The 26,095-nt window shown below is 57.8% G+C and overlaps 1 protein-coding gene across 3 annotated transcripts; it reads right to left on the reverse strand.

The window, feature by feature from the left end:
• Positions 1 to 3,927: 3,927 nt before the first annotated feature.
• On the reverse strand, positions 3,928 to 12,999 carry SDSL (serine dehydratase like). 3 transcript variants are annotated; one of them, XM_045585416.1, is made up of 9 exons: positions 12,844 to 12,961; positions 10,732 to 10,738; positions 10,339 to 10,529; positions 10,155 to 10,194; positions 9,336 to 9,475; positions 7,758 to 7,846; positions 7,015 to 7,242; positions 5,729 to 5,853; positions 3,928 to 4,273 (listed from the first exon to the last, which is right to left on the reverse strand). In XM_045585416.1, exons 3-9 carry the CDS (start codon positions 10,510 to 10,512, stop codon positions 4,080 to 4,082), a joined length of 990 nt encoding a protein of 329 aa, XP_045441372.1. In that variant the 5' UTR covers positions 10,513 to 10,529; positions 10,732 to 10,738; positions 12,844 to 12,961; the 3' UTR covers positions 3,928 to 4,079. The 3 variants fall into 3 exon arrangements, with proteins under 3 accessions (XP_045441372.1, XP_045441371.1, XP_045441373.1); XM_045585415.1 differs by lacking the exon at positions 10,732 to 10,738 and having other exon boundaries at positions 12,844 to 12,999; XM_045585417.1 differs by lacking the exons at positions 7,015 to 7,242; positions 10,732 to 10,738 and having other exon boundaries at positions 12,844 to 12,999.
• Between the last annotated feature and the right edge of the window lie 13,096 nt (positions 13,000 to 26,095).

Below are 26,095 nucleotides of genomic sequence, written 5' to 3' on the forward strand. Positions count from 1 at the left end.
TTTGTTCTTCAAACGTTTATTTTACTTTTTAGGGTGTTTTTTTTTTTGTGGGGGGGAGGGGGGAGGAAAGGAGGTTTTTGGAAGGGGGTGGACGGGTGAAGGCAATCCCTTTTCAGACCTGAGATAAAAAATGGCAGCACGGGCTTGGCCTGATGCGGTAATGAATGGGGCGGTTGTGAGAGGGTCCCTCTGCCGGGGGCGCTCCCGGGGCACACCTTTTTACATGAGATAGGGCCGGCGCGGTGATTTATGGGGTGCCTGGCTCCAGAAGCCTCTCCCGGGGCTGCCCGGCCGCTGGCATCCATCAGGGTGAGGGGAGGCGAGGCGGGAAGCCGGCCCTGACCTGTGTGGTGGGATTTAACAGCACAAACAGCGGGGCAGGGGGCGGCCGGTGGGACTGGGGAGGGGAAGGGGGGTGGGTTGGGTTGGGTTTCCCACCAGCGGAGCCTGGCACGGGGCTGGTGGTCTCTTCAGGGAGGGCATGGGGGGTGGGGGGACACAGGAGCGGGGAGGGTGGGACTGGGGTGATTCCCTGGCATCTCGGGGACTCCTCGGCTTCCATTGGGGACCCCATCTAGGGAGGGGACTGCAGGGCAAAGGTTTCTGGGCACAGGCTGGTGTCAGGGCAGAGGGAGGGGTGGTGCCTGATGCCCCACTGCCCCAGGGCTCCCACTCCTGCTCAGAATAAACACCCGGCCCTGGCCACACCTGGCCCGGCCCCTCCCCCTTCGCACGTGCGGTTCCCACCAGCCTGCGTGGCGGCTCCTCACTCCCTCGGACCCGGGCTCCTCGGACCTGCCTCTCCCGAGGACCCGTCCACCAGGGCCTCAGAAGCAGCCAATCAGAAGCACGTGAGCCCGTGGGCCCTGAGGCCGGGAGCCCGGCTCTAAGGAGACACAGCGCCTGGAGAGGCCCACGGAGGAGCCTTGGGTCACCCTGACGACGTGGGGATGGCGCTGGGCGCCGGTTAAACACATTCTCCTCGCCGGTCAGGAGCCCACGCTGACGTACTGACGGCAATACAACACGGCGCCTGACGGCTCTAACGGACCCCAAAGTGCACAGGAGCGCACCCGCCTTGCACGCCCAGATGGGACGTGACTCCGGCCGGAGCGGGCCGTCCTGTCCCCACCCGGAGGGGCAGGTACCGGGCACGTGCCCTGCCCTGTGCCCTGCCCCGGGGGCTCCTGCCCGGGCTGGGAGGCGGGAGCTGCAGAGGCGGGACCCTGCCCTCCTCACCCCCCCTCGCCTGGGGCAGCTCTGGGCAAGAACCCCTCCTTTGCCAGCAAGGGCCGCCTCCAAGCCTCTGAGTCCCCCTGGCTTCGGCTGGAGTGGGGGAGCAGGTGGAGGTGCGGCAGGAACAACCCCCTTTCCCACTCCTTCTCTCTCTGCTGGGTCTCCCCTAACCGAGGAACGTGGGCCCTTAGGACGCACAGGAAACCAAAGGAGGTCTGGGCCCGGGGCTGGGCCTGCTGGGGAGGAGAAGGGGGCGACCTCAGGCCGGTACACACCCCCACGGCCAGTGTCCTGCCCCCCCCCCTCACAGCCCTGCACCCACACCTACACGTCCTGCTCCCGGCCCCGCTGGCAGGCTCCTGTCTTCCCACCGTGGGCTGAGGGGGCAGAGACGGGAGGGCAGTCTCTGCGGCTGGTATCTCGCCCATCACAGCACCGAGGCCCCCTCTCTCCCTGTGCCCCCGCCCCTGGCATTCCTTGGGTGTCAACCAGGACGGGCCACCCCGAGGGGACCGGCGAGTGTTATCTGGGCAGAGTCAACAGGCCCCTCTGCTTCTTATCTCGGGCATGCTGCGCCCAGGAGAGGGGCACACAGCAGCTGCCGGGCCTCCCAGGAGGGCAGCCCGAGCGGAGGCGGCCTGGGAGACGGAGCACCTGGTGGAGACGAGCTCTGCCCCCACCTGGCGGAGCAAGGGGGTGGGGGGAAGGGAGAGAGCATCGCTGGCTGAGGCAACCCAGGAAGGCTTCAGGGAGGAGGCGGCCCTGCCCTGGGCTTTGGCACAGGCGTAGGACTTAGACGCGGACGGTGCGTGTCTGGCAGGGGGCAGAGCTTAAGCGAAGGCAAGGAGGGGTGAGGGCAGGAAGGGTCAGAGGTCGGAGGCTCAGGTGCATATGTATCCGGGTTCCAGTCCAGCTGTGTGGCTTGGAGTAATGGCTCTGTGCCTCCTGTTTCCTCGTTTGCAAAAATGAAGAGAATAGTTATCTACCATTCGGGTGACTATGAGGTTCAATACAATGGCTGCTAAGGCCCAGAGCACACAGTAGGTTCTCACTATGTAAAGAAGCCAGAACCGGTGCGGCTCAGTGGACAGAGCATCGGCCTGTGGACTGAAAGGTCCCAGGTTCGATTCTGGGCAAGGGCATGTACCTTGGTGGGGGATGTGCAGGAGGCAGCTGATCGATGTTTCTCTCTCATCAATGTTTCTATCCCTCTCTCTTCCTCTCTGTAAAATATCAATTATATATCCAATATATACATTTTTTTTAACCACCTTTAAAAAATATATATGCAAAGAAATGTTTGTTCCTCTGCACCCTTCCTTGTTGGGGAAAAGGCTCAGGGGACAGTAGGAACTAACACTGATTGAAAGCCTCCTGGTACCTACGCCGGGTCCACAGTAATAATCCACCGGCCGCCCGTTTTACAGGTGAGAACACTGAGGCCCTGCAAGGAGCTTCGTTTGCTCAAGGTCGCCGGGCTGGCTAGGAGGAACGGAGTCCCGCTCCGGGCTGGCTGAGTCCGCTCTGGGGCTCCGGGGCCCCTCCTGCCGTGCGGAACGCACCCAGTGTGACTCCGGGATCAGGGCTGGGGCCTGTGGCTTCTGAGGGGCAAGTCGGGCCCACGGTCTGGGGTCCGAGAGAGAGAAAAGACCAAGGCAGCAGCAGCAGGAGGCGGGGAGGCCACTGCCACCCTCCAATCCTCCACCGGAGGAGAGGGTGAGGTGCCTGGGGAGGGCACGGCGTAGGCGAAGGAAAGGAGGCGGGACCTGGCACTGGGCTTCTCCGGCCCAGGGTGCAGCCTGAGGCCCAGAGAGGGGAGAGCGTTTGCTCGAGGCCACACAGCAGCCATGAAGCCAGGGTGCCTCCGGGTGACCGGGAGGTGGGTGCTGGGGGGGAGGGGGGTTTGGGGCACCCGCTGGCCCCGCACGCTCTGAGCCTGGTTTCCTGGGGGGCTGGGAAAGGTTGGGGAGACCTCCCCATGCCAGACCTTGGGCCCCAGCCTTTGCTGGGACTCAGCGCCTCCAGGGGCAGGATTCCCATCGGAGGCGCGTTGCTGCCCCCTGGTGGCGCCAAGAGACGAAGTTCCCCTCCCGTTTCCTAGGCGATCCCCGGGCCAGCCGGTACCCACCCGCCTTGGGACCCGGACCCACCTGGCAGTCCCACCTCCTTCCCCAGAGCCCACCCCCACCAGCCCCCACACGACGAAGACCGAGGTCTGAGACGCACAGAGTCCTGTTGGGGATCACGGGTTTGAACCCGACCGGACCACGTCCCCGCTGGGCGGCCTGGGGTGGGTCAGGGCACCGTCCCGTGCCTCGGTTTCCCCATCTGTAGAACAGGGGCGGTGAGGGTGGGTTTTTTCAGGAGCCATTCAGTGTCAGAGAAGGTGAGGATGAGTAGGACGTTCGTAGAGGAGTTTCTGGCCCGCAGCCGGCACCGGGGCAAAGCTGGAGATGGTGCCCTCACCTGCCAGGCCCGAGAAGGCTCAGGGCGTCCCCGCCTCGTCCCGCCCCTCAGCCGAGGCAAGCCCTGCCAGTAGCCCCTGCGCAGCTGGCTGCCCGGGAGGCCTGAGCTCGGGACGCCTGGCTTTGCTTCTCAGGCTGTGGCGTGGAGGGCGCTAGCTACCTCATCAGCCGGGCTTGAGGGATGAGCTCACAGAGGCAGAGAGACCGGCCGGACAGGGTTACAGACTCAACTCTGAAAGAGTTTATTGGTCGGGGCTGCGGGGGAGCCGGAGGGAGCAGTCCTGGAGGGCTTCCTGGAGGCGGCGGCCAGCACAGACGCACAGGGTAGCTTCCACGGCCGTCTGAGAGCCCAGAGGCCCCTTGGCAGCTCCAGGGGCCTCAGCGCCAGCCCAGCTGGGCCTTCAGCGCCTGCAGCTCCCGGCTGTCGATGTTGTTGCCTCCGCAGACGATGACCACCACGGAGGCCAGCGTGGGGCTCAGGCGGCCCTCGGCCTGCAGCCGCCCCAGGAGGCCCGAGTAGACGGCAGCTAAGGCTGCGCCGCAGGCTGGCTCCACCAGCATGCGCTCATCATCTGCCCGGAGCGGGAAGGGGTGGAGGGGAGAGGGGGAAGCCAGTCAGAGCTCGCAGGCCAGGGTGTTGCAAACCCCATGGAGCCAGCCTATCCGCCTGACTCCCTCTCCATCCACCCGTCTCTCCGCCTTCCGTGTATCTACCCATCCATCTCTTCCTCCATCCATCACAAAACTGTCTGTCTGTCCATCTATTAGCGTGGCCATCCATCAGCATATCCATCGATCCATCCATCCATCCATCCATCCACTATCTATCCTTTGACTGTCTGTCTGTTCATCCATCAACGTGCCCATTCATCAGTGTCCATCCGTCGATGCGTTTCTGTGTCATTCATCAGTGCGTTGCCCCATCAATCCCTCTGCCCGTCTGTCTGCCCACGGCCCAGCTCGTCACTCACACATCCCTCCACCCATTCCACACATCCCTATGGTGCGCCCCCTCTCTGCCCGACCCTGTCCTCAGAAGACTCTGGGGACACGACCTAATGATGTCGACGGGCTGGGAGCGGGCAGATAGGAGATGAGTGGGATTGGTGCATCAGAGTCTCCTCCCTGGGCAGGATGGGGGTGAGAGACCCAGGGAGGCTTCCCAGAGGTGGTGTCATGATGACGGGGCCCTTCGTCACAGGGAAATGACGGGGAGCAGGCGAGGGATGGGCAGCTCCAGAGAAGAGCATGTACAGAAGTCTGGAGGCGCCAAAACCGGTGTGGCTCAGCGGATAGAGCGTCGGCCTTCGGACTGAAAGGTCCCAGGTTCGATTCCGGTCAAGGGCATGTACCTTGGTTGCAGGCACATCCCCAGTAGGGGGTGTGCAAGAGGCAGCTGATCCATGATTCTCTCTCATCGATGTTTCTAACTCTCTATCCCTCTCTCTTCCTCTCTGTGAAAAATCAATAACATATATTTTTGAAAATAAAATAAAATAAATAGAAACTGACTTCCATCAAAAAAACGAAGCCGAGACTGGTTTGGCTCAGTGGTGGAGCGCTGGTCTGCGGACTAAAAGGTCCCAGGTTCGATTCCGGTCAGGGGCATGTACGTTGGTTGCGGGCACATCCCAGGGGGGGGAGGAGGGGGAGGTGTGTGTGTGTGCAAGAGGCAGCTGGTCGATGTTTCTCTCTCATCGATGTTTCTAGCTCTCTATCTCTCTCCCTTCCTCTTTGTAAAAAAATCAATAAAATATGTTTTAAAAATAAATGAGCATTCCCTGTTTAAAAAAAGAAGGAGGAGGAGGAGGAGGAGGAGGAAAAGAAGAAGAAGAAGAAGAAGAAGAAGAAGAAGAAGAAGAAGAAGTAGTAGTAGTAGTAGTAGTAGTAGTAGTAGTAGCCTGGAGGCTAGTGACAGCCGGCACCCCCTCCCTCCATCTCCCCATGGCACAGTCGCCGCCTGCCAGCCTGGGGAACAGGGGGGGATCTGGACCGCGCAGGTTTCACCGGGTCTGGCGCCCACTCACCGAGGAACCTCTGCACAGCGTCCACGGCCTCCCGGTCCTCCACCACCTCCGAGAGGACCCGGAGCTCCCGCGCGCAGGCCAGCGCGCCCGCAGCCGCCGTCTTGGCGCCCAGGCACTTGGCCACGCTGCGGAGAGGCGGGCGGGGCCGGGGTGCGGGAAGGGGCCGGTGAGTCACACACAGACCCAGCTGCCCTCCGCCCCCGGCCCCCGCGCGGCCCTGCCCACACCCTGACTTTGGGCTCCTAGCGTCCAGGGTGTGGAAGGACACATTTCTCCTGTCCTCAGCCCCTGCCTGCGGGGACGGCTGGGCGGTCCTGGGGGACACATCACCATCCATGATGCTGGGTGAGGAGCATGAGGCAGGGGCTGGCGGCTGGACCCACTCTCTGCTCGTGAGTGAGTTTATAGTATAAACTTTATAAGAAGCTTGCCTCAGCTCCTGGCCGGTGTGTCTCAGGGGCTAGAGCGTCAGCCCACGGTCTGACTGAAGGGTCCCGGGTTCCAGTCAAGGGCAAACACCTGGGTTGCAGAGTCAATCCCCTGCCCTGGCCAGGGCACATGCAGGAGGCAACCAATCGCTGTGTTTCTCACATCAATGTTTCTCTCTCTCTCTCTCTCTCTCTCTCTCTCTCTCTCTCTCTCTCTCCCCACCACCCCTTCCACTCTCTCTCAAAATCAATGGAAAAATATTCTCAGGTGAGGATTAACCAACAACAACAACAAATGCAATGGGAGAAAAATTCTCTGGCGATGGTGCCCAAAACCCACACCAAACTATGTTCGTGTTACAGACTGTGAATAGAAAAACGGAGGTTACAAAACTGTCTGAAGACTATAATCTCAGCTTCTAAAAATACATCATTGATTCCTTTTACAGACGTTTGTGGACCACCTACTATGTTCCCAGCACCTGCCACTTGTGTGCAATGATGCGTGGGCGGGGGGGGGGGGCAGGGCGGGAGGGAGGCAGGCAAAGACTGGGGAGCGTGCACCCCACTGTGAGCAGCGTCCGCCTTCGGGTGAGGATGGGGTGACGATTGGGTTTCTGTGGTCAGTGCTCGCCTCCCTTTCCAGCGGCCGCCCCCTCCACTGCTCTGGGATGGTGGACCCTGGACGCTGGTTCCCCTCGCTGCTGAGACCGACAGGGCGCAGGTCCTCCTCTTTCAGCACCGCCCCTGCCTCAGACCCACACCGTGGGGCTGGAGCCCCGGGCGAGGGGACCCTCCTGAGGTGCCCCCCCTCTGCATCCTCCCCCGCCAGCCCCCCCAGCGCCAGCCCGTGCCCACCTGGTGATGTCCGGCAGCGTGACCGGCCTGCCCGCCTGCAGAGCCGCGTGGAAGCAGTGGGCCCCTCGCGTCTCCATGGCGACCACGGGCACGTGCTGCCAGCCCACCTCCGCCAGGCCGGCCGCCACCCCAGCCAGAAGCCCCCCGCCCCCCACCGCCAGCACCAGGGCCCCCGGCGGGGTCCCCAGGGCTGCCTTCAGCTCCCGCACCAGGCTGGCGTGGCCCTCCCTGGAGGAGAGGGGGAGAGGGGGCGGGAGGAGCTGGGCCAGGGACACCCCCAGCCCCCGCCTCCCGCCCAGGCCAGGGAGAGGGGACCCCGAATGCCTAGCTCCCTCAGCTTCATCCGTGTCCGCCGCCCACCCCCAGGGCCCAGGGCCTCTGACGCCCCGCTCGCTGTGTGATCTCGGGCAAGCCGCTTGAGCCCTTGGTGCCTCGGTTTCCCCAACTGTAAAACAGGCACACAGCACCTCCCTCTAGGGGTCTAAACGTTCCCCCAAAGTACACGCTCCACGCAGAGGACTCGTTATTAGTATTTCCATGTTACACGTGGGGAAACCGAGGCACGAGGGGTGCGATGCTCACAGATTCACACAACTCAATACGGGGCAGAAATAGGGCCTGGACTCCATGCCTCTTCTACTCTGGGCCTCGGTTTCCCCTTTTGCCCCATGGGAGGACCCGGATTCAATGAGGGTTTCTAAGCTCTGAGCTCCTGGGGTGTTGGGGGGGGGCACCAGCCTTACCATATCAGGGGGTGGTCGAACGGGGGCACGTTCACCCAGCCGTCCCTCTTGGCCAGCTCCTGGGCCCTCAGATTGGCCTCATCCCAGACCTAAGGAGCAATCGAGGCCAGAGGACCGGCGGGCAGGCAGCCCCTGGGGACCCAAACTAGCACAGCATTTCGGAGGGAGCCCCCAGATCTCCTCTCCTAAGGGGTGGAGGGGGACAAGGGGGCAGAAACAGCACTGCCCTCCTCTGGCACCCGCCGTGCCCCCTGGGCCTGAGCCCCGGCTGGGGCAGGCGGAGAGGACACATGGTCCCGCCCCCCGTGGAGCCTCGTCCAACGGGAGAGATGGGCTTCCTCCTCTCGAAACATTGAAGCAAGCCCTGGACGGTGTGGCTCAGTGGATAGAGCGCCGGCCTGGGGACCGAAAGATCCCGGGTTCGATTCCGGTCAAGGGCATGTGCCTTGGTTGCGGGCACGTCCCCAGTGGGGGGTGTGCAGGAAGCAGCTGACCGATGTTTCTGTCTCATCGATGTTTCTAGCTCTCTATCCCTCTCCCTTCCTCTCTGTAAAAAATCAATAAAATATATTTTAAAAAAAGAAAAGAAATATTGAAGCCAAATGAGCTTTGAAGCTGTGCAGCCCTTGCAGGCCTCTCCCTGGGCACCCACTGAGCCTCTGCCCCCGAGCAGCCGGGTGCCCGTCCAACCATGACCCTCCTCCTCCTGTCAGCCCTCCACGCTGCCCAGGGCCCGGAGCTGAAACCCTGTCAGCCGTGCTGTGTTTGGGCGGCCAGGTGACCCGGGGGCCTCAGCCTCGGCCTCTCACACTGGATGGTCTCAGCATGCACCGTGCTGCCATCCTCTCCCTTATACTTCGTGTCTCATCAAGTGGCAAACAACCCTAAAGTGGCCAACACCAGGCCCAGCTGGTGTGGAGCGCTGACCTATGACCGGAGGTCATGGTTCGATTCCCTGTCAGGGCCCAGGCCCCGGGTGCAGTCTCGATCCCCAGTGTGGGGCATGCAGGAGGCAGCCGGTCAATGGTTTTCTCTCATCAATGATGTTTCTATCTCTCCCTCCCCTCTCTTCCTCTTTGAAATCAATAACAAAATATATATAAGTTTTTAAAGGGATCAGACCAAAACCGGTTTGGCTCAGTGGATAGAGCGTCGGCCTTCGGACGGAGAGGTCCCAGGTTCGATGCCGGTCAAGGGCATGTACCTTGGTTGTGGGCACATCCTCAGTGGGGGGTGTGCAGGAGGCAGCTGATGGATGTTTCCCTCTCTCTCATGGATGTTTCTAACTCTCTATCCCTCTCCCTTCCTTTCTGTAAAAGGTCAATAAAAATATATTTTAAAAAAATAAAGGGGCCAATACCAAGTGGCAGCGAGGCTGGGGGGACAGGCGGGCTCCTGCAGGGGGTCTTCTCGGGGCGGGCACAGGCGAGGCCAGTGGTGCCAGCCCTTCTCACACACCACACGCACTCTCGCCCACCAGCTCGGCCAAGCCGAGGGCAGACCGGGCCGAGCTCGGTGAGAGGACAAGGGGGCGATCTCCGCCCACTCCCGCCGGCTCCCCCTTCCCGGGCTCCTTACCTTTCCAGCAAGCTGCACCTCGGCCCCCTCCCCCTGCAGCCTCCTCACCACGGGCTGGGAGGTGCCCTCGGGGAGCACGATGGTGGCGGGCAGGCCCAGCTTCCGGGCGCAGTAGGCAGCTGCGATGCCCGCGTTGCCCCCTGTGGAGGCAGCGGAAGGCGACACCGTTGACAGGCCTCTGCCCCTCCTCCTCCGTTTCCCTGTAGGAGCCCCCTCTCCCCCACACTACACACCCCCACGAGAGAGTCCTCTCCCTGGCCTCGAGATGGACACACGACCCAGACGGAACCCCTCAGAGAACCCAGCCTCCTGACCCATGACCCGTTCAGGGGTGAGCACGTGACCCGAGCCAGGCCCAGAAGACCAAGTCGCGGACTGAGGGGTTCCATGGGCAGGGTTGCTCCCCTTTTCATTGGGGTTGGTTAGGATGGCAAGAAGCAAGCCTGCCACCCAGGAGGCCCGGGCGAGAAGAAAGCTGGTGGAGAGGAAAGAAAGGCCAGGAGAAAGGAGGAGGTTGTGCGGGGGAGAGCGCCTGGATCCAGCCGTGCCTGAAAGCCGTGTCTCCTGAGAACGTTCAGTTCTCGGAGCCCCGTGGCTTAGTACGCCTGCGTGAGCTGGGTTCTGGTCACTTCTGCTGACGATGGGAACGCGGCTGGGAGAGGACAGACACACGGCCATCGGACCATGACAGTGATGAGGCCCGGCCCTTACGAGGAGGCCGAGCCCCCTGGACAGCTATCTCTGCTCCGGCCAGCCCCCCCTCCTCCTCCCCCACCCCCAGCCCGGAGGACCCTCGAGCGCAGAAAGGCGTGGGGTCACCTGAGGAGCACACCAGGTGGCTGCATCCCTTCTTGGCCGCCTGGGGAGAGAAGGAAGGGGGTTGAGGGCTCACCCAAGCAGGGATCACGGAGCTCCCCTCCCCCCCCCCCCCAATTCCAGCAGCCCCACTCTCCTCCCCCTCCCGCACAACCTCGCTTCTCTCCTTTTGCCCGCACCCCGTCACCTCCTGGCAGAAGTGCCCGATGCCCCGGATCTTGAAGGAGCCGGCGGGCTGCACATTCTCGCACTTGAGGAAGACGGTGGTGCCCGCCGCCTGGGACAGCGCCCAGCTCTCCAGCAGAGGCGTGACCACGTGGAAGGGCCGGGCCTCGGCACGCTCCGCCAGGGGGCGCTCCATCCCGGCGGCCGCCCGGCCTGCGGAGGACACGGGCCACTGCCCGGGCGGCTGCAGTCAGGGCTCCCCCTGACCAGGCCGGGAGGGGAGGGGAGATGGGGAGCGGAGACGCCCTCGGCGTGGTCCTCTTAGCCCCGTCTGGCTGCCAACCTGTGAGACTTCATGCAAAAATCTGCTCCTCCCTGGGCCTCGGTTTCCCCATCCGGGCAAACGCCTCTGGACGAGGGGCCTTTCGTTCTGTACCTGCGGCGGAGGCCCACGGTGCTGGGGGCGTAAAACCCAGCCCATGAGAAGTGATGGGCCGACACCGGTTTGGCTCCGTGGATAGAGCGTCGGCCTGCGGACTGAAAGGTCCCGGGTTCGATTGTGGTCGAGGGCATGTACCTTGGCTGCGGGCACATCCCCAGTGGGGGGTGTGCAAGAGGAAGCTGATCGATGATTCTCTCTCATCGATGTTTCTAACTATCCCTCTCTCTTCCTCTCTGTAAAAAAAATCAATAAAATATGTTTAAAAAAAAAAGAAGAAGTGATGGACTTCCCGCTCTCTTCCTCGGCGCTGCCTACGGAGGTGGCAGCCATCTCCTGCTCGGCACCATGCCTGCCCTCAGACCCCTCGTGAAACCCAAGATGGTCAAAAGGAGGACCAAGGAGTTCACCCATTACCGTCAGACCGATAGGTCAAAATGAAGCGGGACTAGCGGAAACCCAGAGGCACTGACAATAGGGTGCGGAGAAGCGTCGAGGGCCAGATCCTGAGGCCCAGCATTGGCTATGGGAGCAACAGGAACACAAAGCACATGCCGCCCAGTGGCTTTTGGAAGTTTCTGGTCCATCACGTCAAGAAGCGTGAGGTGCTGCTGATGGGCAGCAGGCCTCACTGTTTTGAGACTGCTCACAACGTCTCCTCAAAGAACCGCAAACCGGTTTGGCTCAGTGGATAGTTTCTAACTATCCCTCTCCCTTCCTCTCTGTAAAAAAAAAAAAAATCAATTGATTTTTTTTGCAGAGAGGAAGGGAGAGAGATAGAGAGTTAGAAACATCGATGAGAGAGAAACATCAATCAGCTGCCTCTTGCACCACCCCTACTGGGGATGTGCCCGCAACCAAGGTACATGCCCTTGACCGGAATCGAACCCGGGACCCTTCAGTCCGCAGGCCGACGCTCTGTCCAATGAGCCAAACCAGTTTCGGCTACTCTGGCAGGTTTACAGGCATCACAGGAGCATCTCAGAAACTGGAACCACGTGGGAAATGAGACAGATATCTACTCCTGCCACGGACGTATAGTCCGAGGGAGAGATCAGCATTCAACAGATAACTGTGTAGACAAACTAACTGATCAGAAACAGAGAAAACCGCTGAGAGAGAAACCTGCGTGTAGGGAGCCCCGAAGAGAAGAGCAAGGGGACCGACTTTGGGTCAGGAGGTCAGGAATGACCTCTTGGAGGAGGTGACCATTGCAACTGAGGCTGGCCCTAACCGGTTTGGCTCATGGATGGAGTGACGACCTGCGGACTGAAGGGACACAGGTTTGATTCCGGTCACGGGCATGTGCCTTGGTTGCAGGGACAACCTCAGTGGGGAGTGTGCAGGAGGCAGCTGATTGATGTTTCTCTCTCATTGATGTTTCTAACTCTCTATCTCTCTCCCTTCCTCTCTGCAAAAAAAATCAATAAATAAATAGCCCTCACTGGTTTCTCTCGCATCAATGTTTTTTTAATCTCTCTCCCATCCACGTTTTTCTCTCTCTCCCTCTCCTTTCCTCTCTCCCTAAAATTCAATGGAAAATCTTTTTTAAAAAAGAATCTGAGGCCCAGAGAGGTTGAGTCGTTTGCCTGAGGTCACACAGCTAGAAACGGCGCAGCCAGGATTCAAACTCGGGCAGTGTGCCTTGGCATCTGTGCTCGTCACCACAACGCAGCGTGAAGCCCAGGGCTGGGTGCAGGTCCCAGCAAGCACGACGTTGGCCAGCCCATTTTCCTTCCTGGGGCCCACCTGGTGCATCCAGGAGTTGGTGTTTACCCAGGTCTGTCCCTCAGGCTTTTCCCCAGACACCAAGTCCCTGGCACCAAGGCTGGGCAGCCCGGCCCGGCCCCTGGCGGGCAGCATGCCCCTCTGGCAGGCAAAGCCTGCTCTCCTTCTGCAAAGCAGCTGGGCCCGGGACACCGAGTTGAATCGATATTCCTGGGAGGGCTCAGGCCACTGTCCCGCTCCCTCCCTTCCCACCCGTTCGGCAGGGACTTTGCCCCAGGGCCTCTCAAACTCCCCCACATGCACCTCCACACGTGCATGCAAAGCCCCAGGGGCCCCCGTTTGGGCCCCAGGCCTCCTTACCTTTCTGCTCAAGAGTCCCCAGAACCAACTTGGCTACCAGCGGCTGCCCACAGGCCTGACTGGCACCGGCTCTGCCCGGTTTCTGCCAGCCTCCCGGGGCCTTGACCCCTCCTCCCGTGTTAAAGGGACAGCTCCTCGCTGGAAAGCAAGGAGGAGGAGATCAACCCTCGCTGCCTCCCCCTGTGCCATCCTCTGGCGCAGGCCTTTCCCTAGTCCCATGTGACAGATCAAGAAACCAAGGTCCCGAGAGGCAAATTCACTTGGCTGAGGCCACCCAGCCAGAGAGGAACACCCTTTGTCTCTCACCCCGGACCACCTGTTTCACCACACAGACACCTCTGAGGAAAGGCTGGTCCCGAGAGAACAGAGACGAGGAAACAGCTGTCACGAGAGAAACTTCACACCCCACACAGGAGCCGAGTGAGCATTCCTTTGTCAAACAAAGGACTCTGGCCATTGGCTCGTTTGTTAAAAAAATATATTTACTGGACACCTACCATGTGTCACACACATCCCAGGAGCTTTGGCCTCAAACAAAATAGCGTGTCCCCTGCCCTCCTGGGGCCTCCAGGGGTCACTGCAGAGTGGCTGCAATCAGTGCCATCCGGCACAGGTGGGGCTGCCGGCGCCCGGAGCAAGGACCTCACTTGTCCCGGAGGACTGGAAGCCTTCCCAGAGGAGGAGGAGGAGGAGAGGAGGAAGAGAGGGAGGAGGAGGATGAGAGGAGCAGGAGGAGGAGGAGAAGGGGAGGAGGGAGAAGGGGGGGGGAGGAAAAAGAGGAGGAGGAGGAAGAAGAGGAAAGGAGGAAGAGGAAGATGAGGAGGAGGAGGGAGACCTGCCTGTAGGGAGTCCTGGAAAGAAGAGCAAGGGGGCCTACTTTGGGTCAGGAGGTCAGGAATGACCTCTTGGAGGAGGCAACCAGAGGAGGTGGAGGAGGAGGTGGAGGAGAGGTGGAGGAGGAGGAGGAGGAAGAGAGGGAGGAGGAGGATGAGAGGAGCAGGAGGAGGAGGAGAAGGGGAGGAGGAAGAGGAGGAGGAGGAGGAAAAGGAGGAGGAGGAGGAAAAGAGGAAGAAGAGGAAAAGAGGAAGAAGAAGAGGAGGAGGAGGAGGAGGAGGAGGAGAAGGAGGAGGAGAGAGACCTGCCTGTAGGGAGTCCTGGAAAGAAGAGCAAGGGGGCCTACTTTGGGTCAGGAGGTCAGGAATGACCTCTTGAAGGAGGTGACCAGAGGAGGTGGAGGAGGAGGAGGTGGAGGAGGAGGAGGAGGAAATGAGGAAGAGGCTGAGCTCAGCCGGGAATCAGGAACATGGAGTGCAAAGGTCTGGAGTGGAAAAACATGGTGGGACTGGAACCAAGAAGGCAGGGGCAAGGCAGCAGGAGGGCCTGGGGCTGGGAGGTGGGCAGGGACAGAGTCCACAGGGCAGCTGTGCCAATGCAGAGTCTGGACCTCACTCAGGGGCACTGGGGAGCCAGGGAAGGCTGTGGGCAGAAGAACGATACCATCGGACTCACAGCTCGTCTCTCGCACCGTCCCCCGGGGTGAGCTGAGCGAACCACACCTCTCTGGCTCCCTGTGTCTGTGGGCGGGGGGGGGGGGGGGGGGTCCAGGTGCACCTCGCTCGGACTTTGGGTGACCCCCTCGGGTTTGATGATTAACTCCCGGCCACCTGGGGTGAGTCGAGCTGCTTGGCCCTGATCCCTGATGAGAATGCTGACAGCTCCATTCCCAGCCACACCCACACATGCGCCCGTCCTCCCACGTTCTGTCCTGATCGGGCGCTGGGAACAGAGGGGACAAAGCCCGGGTCATGCCCCAAGGTGGCTCCCGGCCTGGAGGGGGAGGAAAGACACCCAGTTGAGTGACATGTCTCACACCCCCGGGGTGGACAGAGAGCAGAAAGTCCCACAGGACAGCTGAGGGTGGTTGGGATCACAGAGGGCTCCCTGGAGGAGGGGCACACAGCTCGGGCTTGGGCAAGAAGCACCGCTTGCTGCGTTCATTGCATGCCCACTGGATGCCAGCCCTTCTGTGTTGGCCGGTGTGCCCTGAGGCTCTTTAGAGGACACCTTATCACACAAAGCCACCCTACCAACTCAGGGAAGCTGCAAAAATGCCAAGACAAGGAAACAGATCACAAACGAAAGAAATGGAGGACAAGAAGCCACTGGATACAGAGTTCAAAACCACGCTTATATGGTTTTTCAAGAATTTCCTAGAAAAGGCTGATAAAATAAACGAGACCTATGAGGATATGAAAAGGGATCAACTAGAAATAACGAATACATTGTCTGAAATAAAAAAATATTATACAGAGTCCTAAAAACAGAATGGAAGATCGCAAGAATCAAGTCAAAGATTTGAAACATAAAGAGCCAGAAGACAATCCTCCGCAGAAGCAAGAAGACAAGAGAATCCAGAAAGCTGAAGATAATGTAAGAAACCTATGGGACAACTTCAAGCGAACCAACATCAGAATTATGGGGGTCCCAGAAGAAGAGAGAGAGCAAGATACCGAAAACATACTGAAGGAAATAGTGACAGAAAACTTCCCCCATGTGGTGAAAGAATTAGACTTACAAGTCCAAGAAGCGCACAGAACCCCAAACAAAAGGAATCCAAAGAGGACCACACCAAGACACATCATAATTAAAATTCCAAGAGCAAAAGACAAAGAGAGAATATTAAAAGCAGCAAGAGAAAAGCAGGTAGTTACCTATAAAGGAGCACCCATACGATTGTCAGCTGATTTCTCAACAGAAACTATGCAGGCCAAACAGGAATGGCAAGAAATATTCAAGGTTATGAACAGCAAGAACCTACAGCCAAAGATAATCTATCCAGCAAAGCTATCACTCAGAATCGAAGGTCAGATAAAGAGCTTCACAAATAAAAAAATAAAAAAGCGAAAGGAGTTCATCACTGCCAAACCAGAATTATATGAATTGCTGAAGGGGGTTCTATAGGAAAAGGAAGAAAATAAAGATAAAAATTATGAACAACAAATACATAACTATCAACAAGTGAATCTAAAAACCAAGGGAATTAAAAAACCTGATAAACAATATTAACTGGTGAATATAATAGAATCAGAGGTATAGAAGGGGAGTGAACTGAGGATTCTTGGGGAAAGGGGAGAGGGGGATGCGGGAAGAGACTGAACATAAACTGTGCACCTATGGATGGGGACAATGGGGGTGGGGGGGAAGGGCAGAGGGTGGGATGGGAACCTGGTGGAGGGGAGCAATAGAGGGGGGAAAAATGAGGAACATTTGTAATAATATGAACAATAAAGATTTATTTAAAAAAAAAAGAGTAGGGTTTTTAGTTGTGTGAGCAGGAGGAGATATTAAACCAGAATTTCATGGATATCTTGGCTTTGGAAGAAGTTAGGCGGGTATTAACATTTATAATAGAGTCTGTTCTTTGTGTATGTGTGGGGTTTTTGTTTTGTTTTTGTTTTTTATTGATTATGCTATCACATAATTGTCCTCATCCCCCCCTTTCCCATCCCAAACCCATCCCCTGTTGTCCATGGCCACCGGCTAAGCCCATATGCACGCACACAAGTCCTTTGGTTGATCTCTCCCCCTTACCCCCAACCTCCCCTACTTTCCCTCTGAGGTTTGAGAGTCTGATCGCTGCTACTCTGTCTCTGGGTCTGTTTTTGTTCATCAGTCTATGTTGTTCATCATTTCCTCTAGATGCGTGAGATCATTCGTTCCAAGGAATACCCTTGTAAGAACCGAAACTGAGACGAGCCATAATGGTTATGCTGAGAGGCAGATGAGTCAGTCTGTAGTGAGTTCCTTTCTGGGCCATCGGTTCTTTTGAGTCCCAATTTCAATGTCAAACAGTTCCTCATGTGTTCGTGTCAGCCATGGTATTTCAGATCTGATTGGTGTGTGTGTGTGTGTGTGTGTGTGTGTTGTTTTTTGTTGTTGTTGTTTTTTCTTAAGTTGGAGTAGGAGTAGCTTCTGAGGAGGCAGTATGCCTAAGCGTTAGACTAGGGGTGTCGAACTCAATCAGAGAAGGGGCCAAAATCTAAAATCCAGCCTAAATCACGGGCCGAATGGTTTACTGAACAGTCATAAACTGTCATTGTGATGGAAACGCAGCGGAGTGCAGTGATGACAGCGCGGTGCGGGCCACATTGCAAGGCCTGGCGGGACGGATTTGGCCCGCGGGCCTTGTGTTTGACACATGTGCGTTAGCCTGGCTCTGGGACCAACAAACACCAACCTCCACTCCCTGGCTGTGTGACGTTGGGTAACTGAATTGACCCCTCTGCTTTGTTTCCTCACCTGCCAGGTGGGGGTAAAAGACTTCCCTCATGTAACTGATGGGAAGAGGGTGTGAGTTAACAGAGGTCAAATGTTTAGGACCGTGATAAGGACTCGGTGTGGACTGCGGCTGCTGTTATTGTCGCCGTAACAAAAGACAACATGACGTCACAGGATGGTGTACAGCACCCTGGGGCGGTGAGTACTGTCATGACCTCTCTGTCGCGGAATCAGACGCAGCCCAAAAGGGTCAAGCTACTTTCCCAAGGTCACACAGCAGCGGCGGGACCAGGGCTCACACCCAGAGGGAAAGCCACCTCCGATGAGGTGGGTCCGGTCACTGACCTGTCCCCTCCGGGGCCACCTCCGTCAGCCAGCGCTGTCCCTGCTGCCTCAGGCCGCCTCCCGCCCACTGGCCAGTCCGCGGGGTTACTCATTAAGCTTCGTTTCATCACCGCCACCCCCCGCTGGCGTTCCTGTTTGCCAGGAGGCAAGGGAACGGCGTGGCGAGGGGCAATGGCACCTTGGCAACCGGCGATGGGCCCTCCAGACTTGCAGGCTGGACTCCGGACTCGGGCCATATTTTTCTGAGCCACGAGGCTCGGTGCAGCTAACCGGGGCGAGAGAACGGGGTTCAGGCGGTCGTGCGGCCGGCCCAGCCAGGGAGTAACCCGGCTGAGACTTGGAGCCGGGTCTCCTTACGCCCAGCACATCTTGGTAACTCCTCAGACCGCAGCCAGGATACTAAGCCGTTCTGGAGCCGAGGAGGTCTCCACCTGGGGCCCCAATTCTGCGGCTGGAGCTCCTTCACTCCGCCCCGGGAGGGCTGTGTCTCCTCACTGCCCCGCCCCACCTCTCCCTGCGGCCTGGCTCTTGGACAGAGGAGCTCTCCCCTCTCCTCTCCCCCCGAAAAGGAGGCCGTTATCCAGGAAGAAGGTGAAGTAACTTGCCCCAGGTCGCCTGGCAAACAGGCCGTGGGACCAACCTGCCAGGGACCCCACATCCAACCTGGACCTCTTGTCCTGTGAGACATAAACCCACAGCCATGGTGACTGAGCGGAGAACCAGCCAGAGCCAGATAACGCTCCCTTTTTTGGGGGAGCGAGGGGGGGAGACTGAGGCCCATAAGAAAAGAAGGGGGCCCTGACCAGTTTGGTTCAGTGAATAGACTCGTAGGGGTGTCGAACTCAATCAGAGAAGGGGCCAAAATCTAAAATCCAGCCTAAATCGAGGGCCGAATGGTTTACTGAACAGTCATAAACTGTCATTGTGATGAAACGCAGCGGAGTGCAGTGATGACAGCGTGGTGCGGGCCTCATTGCAAGGCCTGGCGGGACGGATTTGGCCCGCGGGCCTTGTGTTTGACACATGTGGAGAGCATCGGCCTGTGGACTGAAGGGTCCCGGGTTCGCTTCCGGTCAGGGTCATGGCATGTGCCTTGGTTGCGGGCAGGTCCCCAGGAGGGGATGTGCAGGAGGCAGCTGGTCAATGTTTCTCTCTCATCCATGTTTCTAACTCTCTATCCCTCTCCCTTCCTCTCTGTAAAAAAATCAATAAAATACTTTTTTTTTTTTTTTTAAGAAAAGAAAAGAAGGGGACAGTTTGGCACCCAACCTCAAGGCCAGGGAAAACTATGCTTTCATTGATTTTATTATTTATTTACTTACGTATGTATGTATGTATGTGTGTATTCTATGTGCACAAAGGTGCTAATAAATGGTGAGTCTTCCCATGAACAAAAAACTCGGGAAAGCTGAAACCGGCTTGGCTCAGTGGATGGAGCGTCGGCCTGTGGACTGAAAGGTCCCAGGTTCGATCCCGGTCAAGGGCATGTACCTTGGTTGCAGGCACATCCCCGGTGGGGGGTGTGCAAGAGGCAGCTGATCCATGATTCTCTTTCCTCGATGTTTCTAACTCTCTATCCCTCTCTCTTCCTCTCTGTAAAAAATCAATAAAATATATATATATTTAAAAAAAAAAAAAAAAAAAAAAAAAAAAACTTGGGAAAGACGCGCAGCCATTCCGAAGGCATCCTGGCCCGCCCTCCTGCCATGCGCTGAGCTGCAGGCCCGGCCGGTCCTCGGGGTGGGGAGACGGTGGGCGGAGGGGGCACGCAGTGGCCGCCTGCTCCCACTCGCTCAGCCCACTTCCTCTTCTCGGCTGAGCCTCAGCCCTGACTCGGGGTGAGGGGTGAGGGGTGAGACAGGGTGAGACGGGGTGAGACGGGGTGGGGGGCTTTTCTGAGAGTGTGATGTGTCCGTGTGTGCCCAAAGGCTCTTATCTTCAGCTTCACATGGAGGAAAGGAAGGAAAGGCGCACAGAACCGAAACCCGCTCGGTGTGAAAGGGCAGCGTCCCGGGACGGAGCAGAGAGGATGACAATGGGCGCTCCTGGGCAGCAGCCTCAGGACAGGGGGTGTGTGTGTGTGTGTGTGTGTGTGTGTGTGTGTGTCCCAGACGGGCGTGGGCTCCGGGAGGAGTTCCTGGGACTCTGCTCAGGGGTGACATCCCCACCCCAGGCTGGAAGGATGCGGCTGAACACCGAGGCCCATCGGCAGGAGCACAAGCAAAAGGGTATTGGGTCAAAGGCTGTGTGGCCTCAATGCTGCGTTTCCAGTACCGTGTTCCTAGGCACCCCGCCCTCGAAGAGGGTGTGGCTCCTTTTCAGCTGGTTCCTTCGGCTTTTCCCGGAATTGAGTTGGGATTCACTTTCTGTTCTTGGCAGAACGGGTGGGAATGTCCCCGGCTGAGGCCCCTGTGCCAGGGGCCGCCCCAGCCACAAGCCTAGGAGGGGCGGGGAGGGGCTGTCCGGAGAAGCATGCAGTTCCATAGTATCCAGAGTTCTTAGATTTGGCCTCGGTATACGCCTGTTTGGGCTGCTTCTTCTTCTGACATTTAAGTTAGAAACAGGCTGAGCCGAAACAGGTTTGGCTCAGTGGAGAGAGCGTCGGCCTGCGGACTGAAAAGTCCCAGGTTCGATTCCGGTCAAGGGCATGTACGTTGGTTGCAGGCACATCCCTGGCGGGGAGTGTGCAAGAGGCAGCTGGTCTGTGTCTCTCTCATCGATGTTTCTAGCTTTCTATCCCTCTCCCTTCCTCTCTGTAAAAAAATCAATAAAATATATATATATATTTTTTTAATTAATTATTATTATTTTTTTTTAATAAAGAAAAAGAAGCGGGCTGAGAGCCTCAGCTCTGTGGCACTTGTCTCAGTGATTCCATTATGGCAGCTCACATCCATACGGGAGGGAGTGTTCAAGAGCAGCTGCTGGTAGGAAAGCCGTCCTCTCTTTGTTTATTAAAATTCATCACTGATGGCCCTGGCCGCTGTGGCCCCGTGGACAGAGCGTCAGCCTGCGGACGGAAGGGTCCCGGGTTCGATTCCCAGTCGGGGCACATGCCAGTGTTGCGGGCTCTGTCCCCAGTAGGGGAAGTGCAGGAGGCAGCGGGTCAATGATTCTCTCTCCTCGTTGATGTTTCTCTCTCTCTCCCTCTCCCTTCCACTCTGAAACCCAATAAAGATTTATTCAAAAACGAAAGCAAACAGTTCATCGCGGAGCGTTCTGTAGGATGACGCCTGTTAGGGTCTGCCGTCATCGGGGAGTGAATCTGGGGGAGGTTCCGTGGGAACCCTGGCCCCTAGGAGCCCCTAGGGTTGCAAGCCACCAGGCCTGCGGCAGCACCGACGCTGAGGTTGTGCCACCGCTGGGAGTGCGTTTGGCTTCCCTGACCGGCCACCCGCTCTCCCGTCACCGAGGACTCGGGGCTGGGCCTGTGCTTCTGCTGCGGGTGAGCCTGTTGCCCTCCGCTCCCGGGAAGGCTGCTGGCCGCCTTCGGGTCCTTGACTCGACCTTGTGCTTTCACATTGAGCGGTCTTGGAAGGCCCCTGAGGTGATTGATGCTGCACTTTGGGTTTCGGTTCTGCAGACTTTCCTTCCTTTCTTCATTGTGAAGCTGAAGATAAGAGCCGGGCCTCAGGGGCCCGTGACCCCCCAAATCAGCTTGTTTTCTTCCACCAACTATTGTTTGGACTTCCTCTCCTGGGATCCTGGGATCCCGGCCAGAAAGCCTCGCCGCCGTGGGAGCTTGAACTCTGCCCGTCCTGGGAGAGGCTGCCGGCCCCTCTGCCCGGCCCCTGCGCTCAGCCTGCGGCCGGGGCACTGTGCTCAGCGTTTGGGCTGAAAAACTCTCCCCCACTCGGAAGGCCTCGCTGTGTGGGCTCCTGCCCGCAGGCCGTGCCCCCCGGGTCCCTGGAGGTCTCAGCTCCCGTGCAGCCCCGCCGTGCCCCAGGGATGCCCACAGCCGCGCTCATGCCCACGCCCCCGGTGTGGGCCTGTGGGGCTCTGAGTGCTTGTCTGCGGGCACTGCTGGGGGCAGGCTTCTGCGTGTGGCCGCCAGGCCGAGGCTTGGCTCCACATTCAACAAGAGGGCAGCCGCTGAGTCATCCAGCTCCCCCGCCTCCCCCGCCACCCCCACGAGCTCTCCAGCCACAATGACGCGCGTCGGCTCCCAGACCACAGCTTGCCTTCGTCGGGAATAACCCGGGTTTTTCACCACACGCCTGCTTGCTCCTCCGAAGGCTGCGTGTCCGAAAAGCATGTGACACGTGGTTTCCTGAGCATTGCGGCAAGGAGGGCAATCCCATCTGCCATCATCCTCGAAGACCTCAAGGCCCGGGACGCTGCTCTCGTAGATTTTAGAGAGAGGAAGTGAGGGGGAGAGAACGAGAAAGAAACACGTCATGGCCAGGAATCGAAACGGCAACCTTTTGGTGCACAGGGCAGTGCCCAACCCACTGTGCCACGGTGTCCAGGTCCAGGGCCCCGATGCCAGGCATCTGCTGGTGATCATGATATCAGCACCCCCGGTGGGCAGCATCCAGCTCCCAGCTGCCTGCGGGCACAGCACTCCCAGGAGCCAGGGCAGCACTCGGTGCCAGGACCGGGAGGGTCCTGTCGGCGGGGAGCGTTCTGCCTCAGGAAGGGAGGGCACCGCAGAGCAGAAGGAAGGATTTATGGCCCCGGCCCACCTCTGGGGTGGGGGCCACGGCCAGGATGGCAGGACCAGAACTGGCGTGGCTGGGAATGAGGAAGGCCTCCTGGGCAAGCTGGGGGCGGGAGAGACAGGGCTGGGCAAATAACTGAGGATTAGACTGCACCCCACTCTGCTCATGTGACTTGGCCCTGAATGTCCCTGCCACCCCTTGAAGAGGAGAGGAGAGGAGGGAAGGGGAAAGGGAGTGGAGGGGAGAGGAGGGGAGGGGAGGGGAGGGGAGGGGCAGGACCTTCACTGCCCTAACTCAGCCTGATGAAAATCACCAAGAAAAACATCGAAGTCTTCGTCTGCTGCACACGGAGCCAGTGGTCTGAGGTTTAACCCTGCTGCATTTTTGGATGAACTCGGACTAAGTCCCTGACAAGCTGTGTGGACCGTGCTGATTGGCGGGTGGTGATGACCCCCCAGGACAGGCCGAGTGTGGCCTGGGGTCCGGCCGGAAAGGCCCACCAAGAGGCCGTGGGTGGCATTTGGGGGCGACGCAGAGCCGGGAGGCATCACTACAGACACCACCCTCCAATGGCTCCCGCCAGGTCTCTGCCCGGCGCGGGTCGGGCTGCAGCCAGTGACTGACTGTCAGTGGGAAGGCTCGCTGCCAAGTTCAGGAGGGAGGGCCACAGAAGTTAAACGGACGTGACCATGGAGGCCTGGTTCGCTTGTATTAATGTTACCAAGAAAAGCGACTCTCACTTCTCCCCTGGTGGATTGGCTACCCGTGGTCGGCAAACTCATTCGTCCACAGAGCCAGATAGTAACAGGACAACGAATGAAATTTCTTAAAAATAAATAAATAAATATATATATATAAATATATATATATATAGATATTTATATATGTATATTTTTTTTTTTTTTTTTTTTTTACAGAGAGGGATGGAGAGAAACATCGATGGGAGAGAAACATCGATCATCTGCCTCCTGCACACTTCCTACTGGGGATGTGCCCACAACCAAGGTACATGCCCCTGACCGGAATCGAACCCGGGACCCTTCCGTCCACAGGCCGATGCTCTATCCACTGAGCCATACAGAGCTGAAATTTCTTTGGAGAGCCAACTTTTTTAAACGTAAACTTCTTCTAATGCCACTTCTTCAAAAACAGACTCGCCCAGGCCGTGGTATTTTGTGGAAGAGCCACACTCCAGGGGCCAAAGAGCCACACGTGGCTCGCGAGCCGCCGTTTGCTGGCCACGGGAACAGCCGTTGGACGTGGCGTGGCAGCTTTTACACAGAGTGCCTTCGCCCACATCGGGTTAAGTCCCGGCCGACCTCGGCTCTGCTGACATTTGGGGCCGGACAATCCTCTGTTGCGAGGGGCTGTCCTGGGTGTTGGTGGGGTGTGGAGTGGGTGGAGGAGAGAGTGGAGGGCCCAGCAGGGCCCAGGTCAGTGCAGACCGGCCCTCAGGCTGCTCCTGGCCCCCGGGGGAGGGCCTCCAGGGACTGCCTGGGCAGGGTCCCGTAGGCTTGAACCGGACTTACCTGGAGGAGACATGACTGAGGAGCCGGTCTGAAGGGAGGACTCGAGGGAGGAAAACGAGACCAAAGGAGTGGGAAGGTCCTGGATAATAATCTAGAATCATAAAAGCATACTAAGCTAATTAGACTGGACGTTCTTCTGGATGACCTTTCGGATGAAGCCAGGGCTGCGAGGAAGGCCCTGATCCCAGGTGCCAGAGCAAAGCCAGTGCCAGCAGCCAGGGGACGGAAGGCCTGTTCTTGCACAAATGTCGCACATTGGGCCTCTAGTAGTAATAATAATAAGGCCAGCCGTAACCGGTTTGGCTCAGTGGATAGAGCGTCAATCTGGGGACTGAAAGGTCCCAGGTTCAATTCCGGTCACAGGCATGTACCTTGGTTGCGGGCACATCGCCGGTGGGAGGTGTGCAGGAGGCAGCTGGTCGATGTCTCTCTCTCATCGGTGTTTCTAGCTCTCTGTCCCTCTCCCTTCCTCTCTGTAAAAGATCAATAAAATATATATATATTTATATATATATATTTTAAAAAATAATAATAATAAGACCAAAGATGGTCATAATAGTACCTACTCTTCTCTGAGCCCTACCCTGTTCCTGACACTGGTCTGCCCTCGCCTCTAAGTTTGGAAATACCCAGGAGCTTCCCCCCAACCCCGTTCCCGTCTCTCAGGGCTGGGAATGGAAGCTGAGGGAAGTTCCACGGCTGGGTTTCTTTCAGCTTCAGCCCAGCTAAGAGGGACTCGGGAGCCGATGGCCTCCCTGATCAGGAGCTCAGGGCCGGCCTCCCTGGCCGGCCGGCAGGGCAACCTGAGGTGAGAGCGGTGCGTTCCTCCCCAAGTGTGAAAACAACCGTCAGAATCCCCACCTCCCGCAGCCAAGGACACTGTGATCTGGCCACCTCGGGGCCAGCCCCGGGAGGTGTGATGTAACAGCTCTATCTGGGATCGGACACGCCTGGGGCCGGGGCCGCAGGCACCAGCTGGCCTCCCTGCCGTCCAGGGGCAGCCGCCGCCTTCCCAGAGACCCTCCAGCCCCGGAGGGTCAGAGGGTCCCGTCACAGCGATGTGCCACCTGGTTCTGCTCCATTTCCTCCTCGGGCTGGCCCTGGGGGAGGCCCGTGTCCTGTCAGGGGTCTTGGGGTCTGGGCCAGAACCACACATGTATGCACATGTGTACGTATGTTTTGTACGTTTAAAAATGAAGATCTGCCGAAACCAGTTTGGCTCAGTGGTAGAGCGTCAGTCTGCGGACTGAAGGGTCCCGGGTTCGATTCCGGTCAAGGGCATGTACCTTGGTTGCGGGCACATCCCCAGTAGGGGGTGTGCAGGAGGCAGCTGGTCGATGTTACTCTCTCATTGACGTTTCTAGCTCTCTATCTCTCTCCATTCCTCTCTGTAAAAAATCAATAAAATATATATTTTTTTAAAAATGAAGATCTGCCCAGACAGCCAATATTCACCAGTGAATGAATAGAAAAATAACGTGTGGTCTACTCTGGCCCATGTGGCTCAGTTGGCTAAGCACCGATGGAGAGGTGTGGTTCCCAGCCAGGGCACATGCCCAGGTGTCCCTCTCCATCCCCAGGGGGGGCGTGCGGGAGGCAGCCGATCAACGATTCTCTCTCATCATCGATGTTTCTCTCTCTCTCTTCCTCTCCCCTCCTCTCTCTGAAATCAATTTAAAAAAAACCTATTTAAAAAAATAAATATGGTGCCAAAACCGGTTTGACTCAGTGGATAGAGCGTCAGCTTGCGGACTGAGGGGTCCCAGGTTTGATTCCGGTCAAGGGCATGTACCTTGGTTGCGGGCACATCCCCAGTAGGAGGTGTGCAGGAGGCGGCTGATGGATGTTTCTCTCTCATCAATGTTTCTAACTCTCAATCCCTCTCTCTTCCTCTCTGTAAAAAAAAAATCAATAAAATATGTTTTAATAAGTAAATAAACAAGGTCTATCCAGACATGGAATAGTATATAGCCATAAAAAGGAAGGAAGTGCCAAAACTGGTTTGGCTCAGTGGTAGAGCATCGGTCTGCGGACTGAAAGGTCCTTGGTTCGATTCCGGTCAAGGGCATGTACCTTGGTTGCAGGCACATCCCCGGTAGGGGGTGTGCAAGAGGCAACTGGTTGATGTTTCTCTCTCGTCAACATTTCTAGCTCTCTATCCCTCTCCCTTCCTCTCTGTAAAAAATCAATTAAATAAAAAATAAAATAAAAAAGAATTCAATTTAAAAAAAAAAAAAAAGGAAGGAAGCACCAACACATGTTACAACACAGATAAACCTTGAAAACATGACGAGTAGTGAGAAAAGCCAGACACGAAAATCACATCGTGTCTGATTTCGTTTATGTGGAATGCCCAGAGGAGGCTGGTCCGTAGAAACGGGAAGCAGATGGGTGACTTCCGGGGGTTGGGAGGGGAGGAGTGACGGATCGTGGGTACGG

Source organism: Pipistrellus kuhlii, unplaced genomic scaffold, assembly GCF_014108245.1.
Source record: "Pipistrellus kuhlii isolate mPipKuh1 unplaced genomic scaffold, mPipKuh1.p scaffold_m20_p_20, whole genome shotgun sequence".
Classification (NCBI taxonomy): Eukaryota; Metazoa; Chordata; class Mammalia; order Chiroptera; family Vespertilionidae; genus Pipistrellus; species Pipistrellus kuhlii.

Bases quoted from the DNA above. Each gene is read 5' to 3' on its own strand.
- SDSL (XM_045585415.1), bottom strand. From the start codon at position 10,512: ATGGAGCGCCCCCTGGCGGAGCGTGCCGAGGCCCGGCCCTTCCACGTG. The intron at 7,243-7,757 runs GTAAGGCTGGTG...CCTCTCCTCCAG, and splicing joins TTCGACCACCCCCTGATATG to GGAGGGCCACGCCAGCCTGG. The intron at 4,274-5,728 runs GTGAGTGGGCGC...CGCTCCGGGCAG, and splicing joins CGCTGTGCAGAGGTTCCTCG to ATGATGAGCGCATGCTGGTG.